Raw genomic sequence first — 334 nt, 5'->3', positions numbered from 1 at the left:
CCGCTGGCTGGAGGGTGAACTCAGCACCCCCACCCCCCAGCCTCACACATCTTTTCTGCACCTCCTGCCTGTTCCATCAGTTGCTTGGTCAATCCATGTGGGATGAGGGGCCGGTAACAGACCCACTGCAGGTCTGCTCACAGGAGGTCCTTAGGAAACGCCGGGGAGGCCCCACCCCCCACTCTGGAGCCTGCCCATCTCTCACCCCGCCCTGTCTTCTCTTTCAGAACTTTCCGGAACCGCAGCTGCAGCCGCAATGGCCCCACCCTGGGTGCCTGCCGTGGGCTTCACGCTGTTGCCCAGTCTGGGGGGCTTCCTGGGTGCCCAGTACACC

At 63.8% G+C, this 334-nt stretch overlaps 1 protein-coding gene across 1 annotated transcript in view; it reads left to right on the top strand.

Moving 5' to 3' along the window:
* The first annotated feature begins 206 nt into the window (after positions 1-206).
* Positions 207-334, top strand: part of TSPO (translocator protein (18kDa)) — a 4,174-nt gene continuing 4,046 nt past the window's right edge. The window contains exon 1 of the mRNA XM_010843636.1: positions 207-328. Coding sequence (XP_010841938.1) covers positions 257-328 — 72 coding nt within the window. The 5' untranslated portion in view covers positions 207-256. The remainder of the gene's footprint in view (positions 329-334) is intronic.

The sequence above is a fragment of the Bison bison genome, unplaced genomic scaffold (assembly GCF_000754665.1).
Source record: "Bison bison bison isolate TAMUID 2011002044 unplaced genomic scaffold, Bison_UMD1.0 scf7180017864184, whole genome shotgun sequence".
NCBI classification, from domain to species: Eukaryota; Metazoa; Chordata; class Mammalia; order Artiodactyla; family Bovidae; genus Bison; species Bison bison.
The sequence above is the reverse complement of the archived record's forward strand: the minus strand, read 5'-3'. Positions and strand labels throughout refer to the sequence as shown.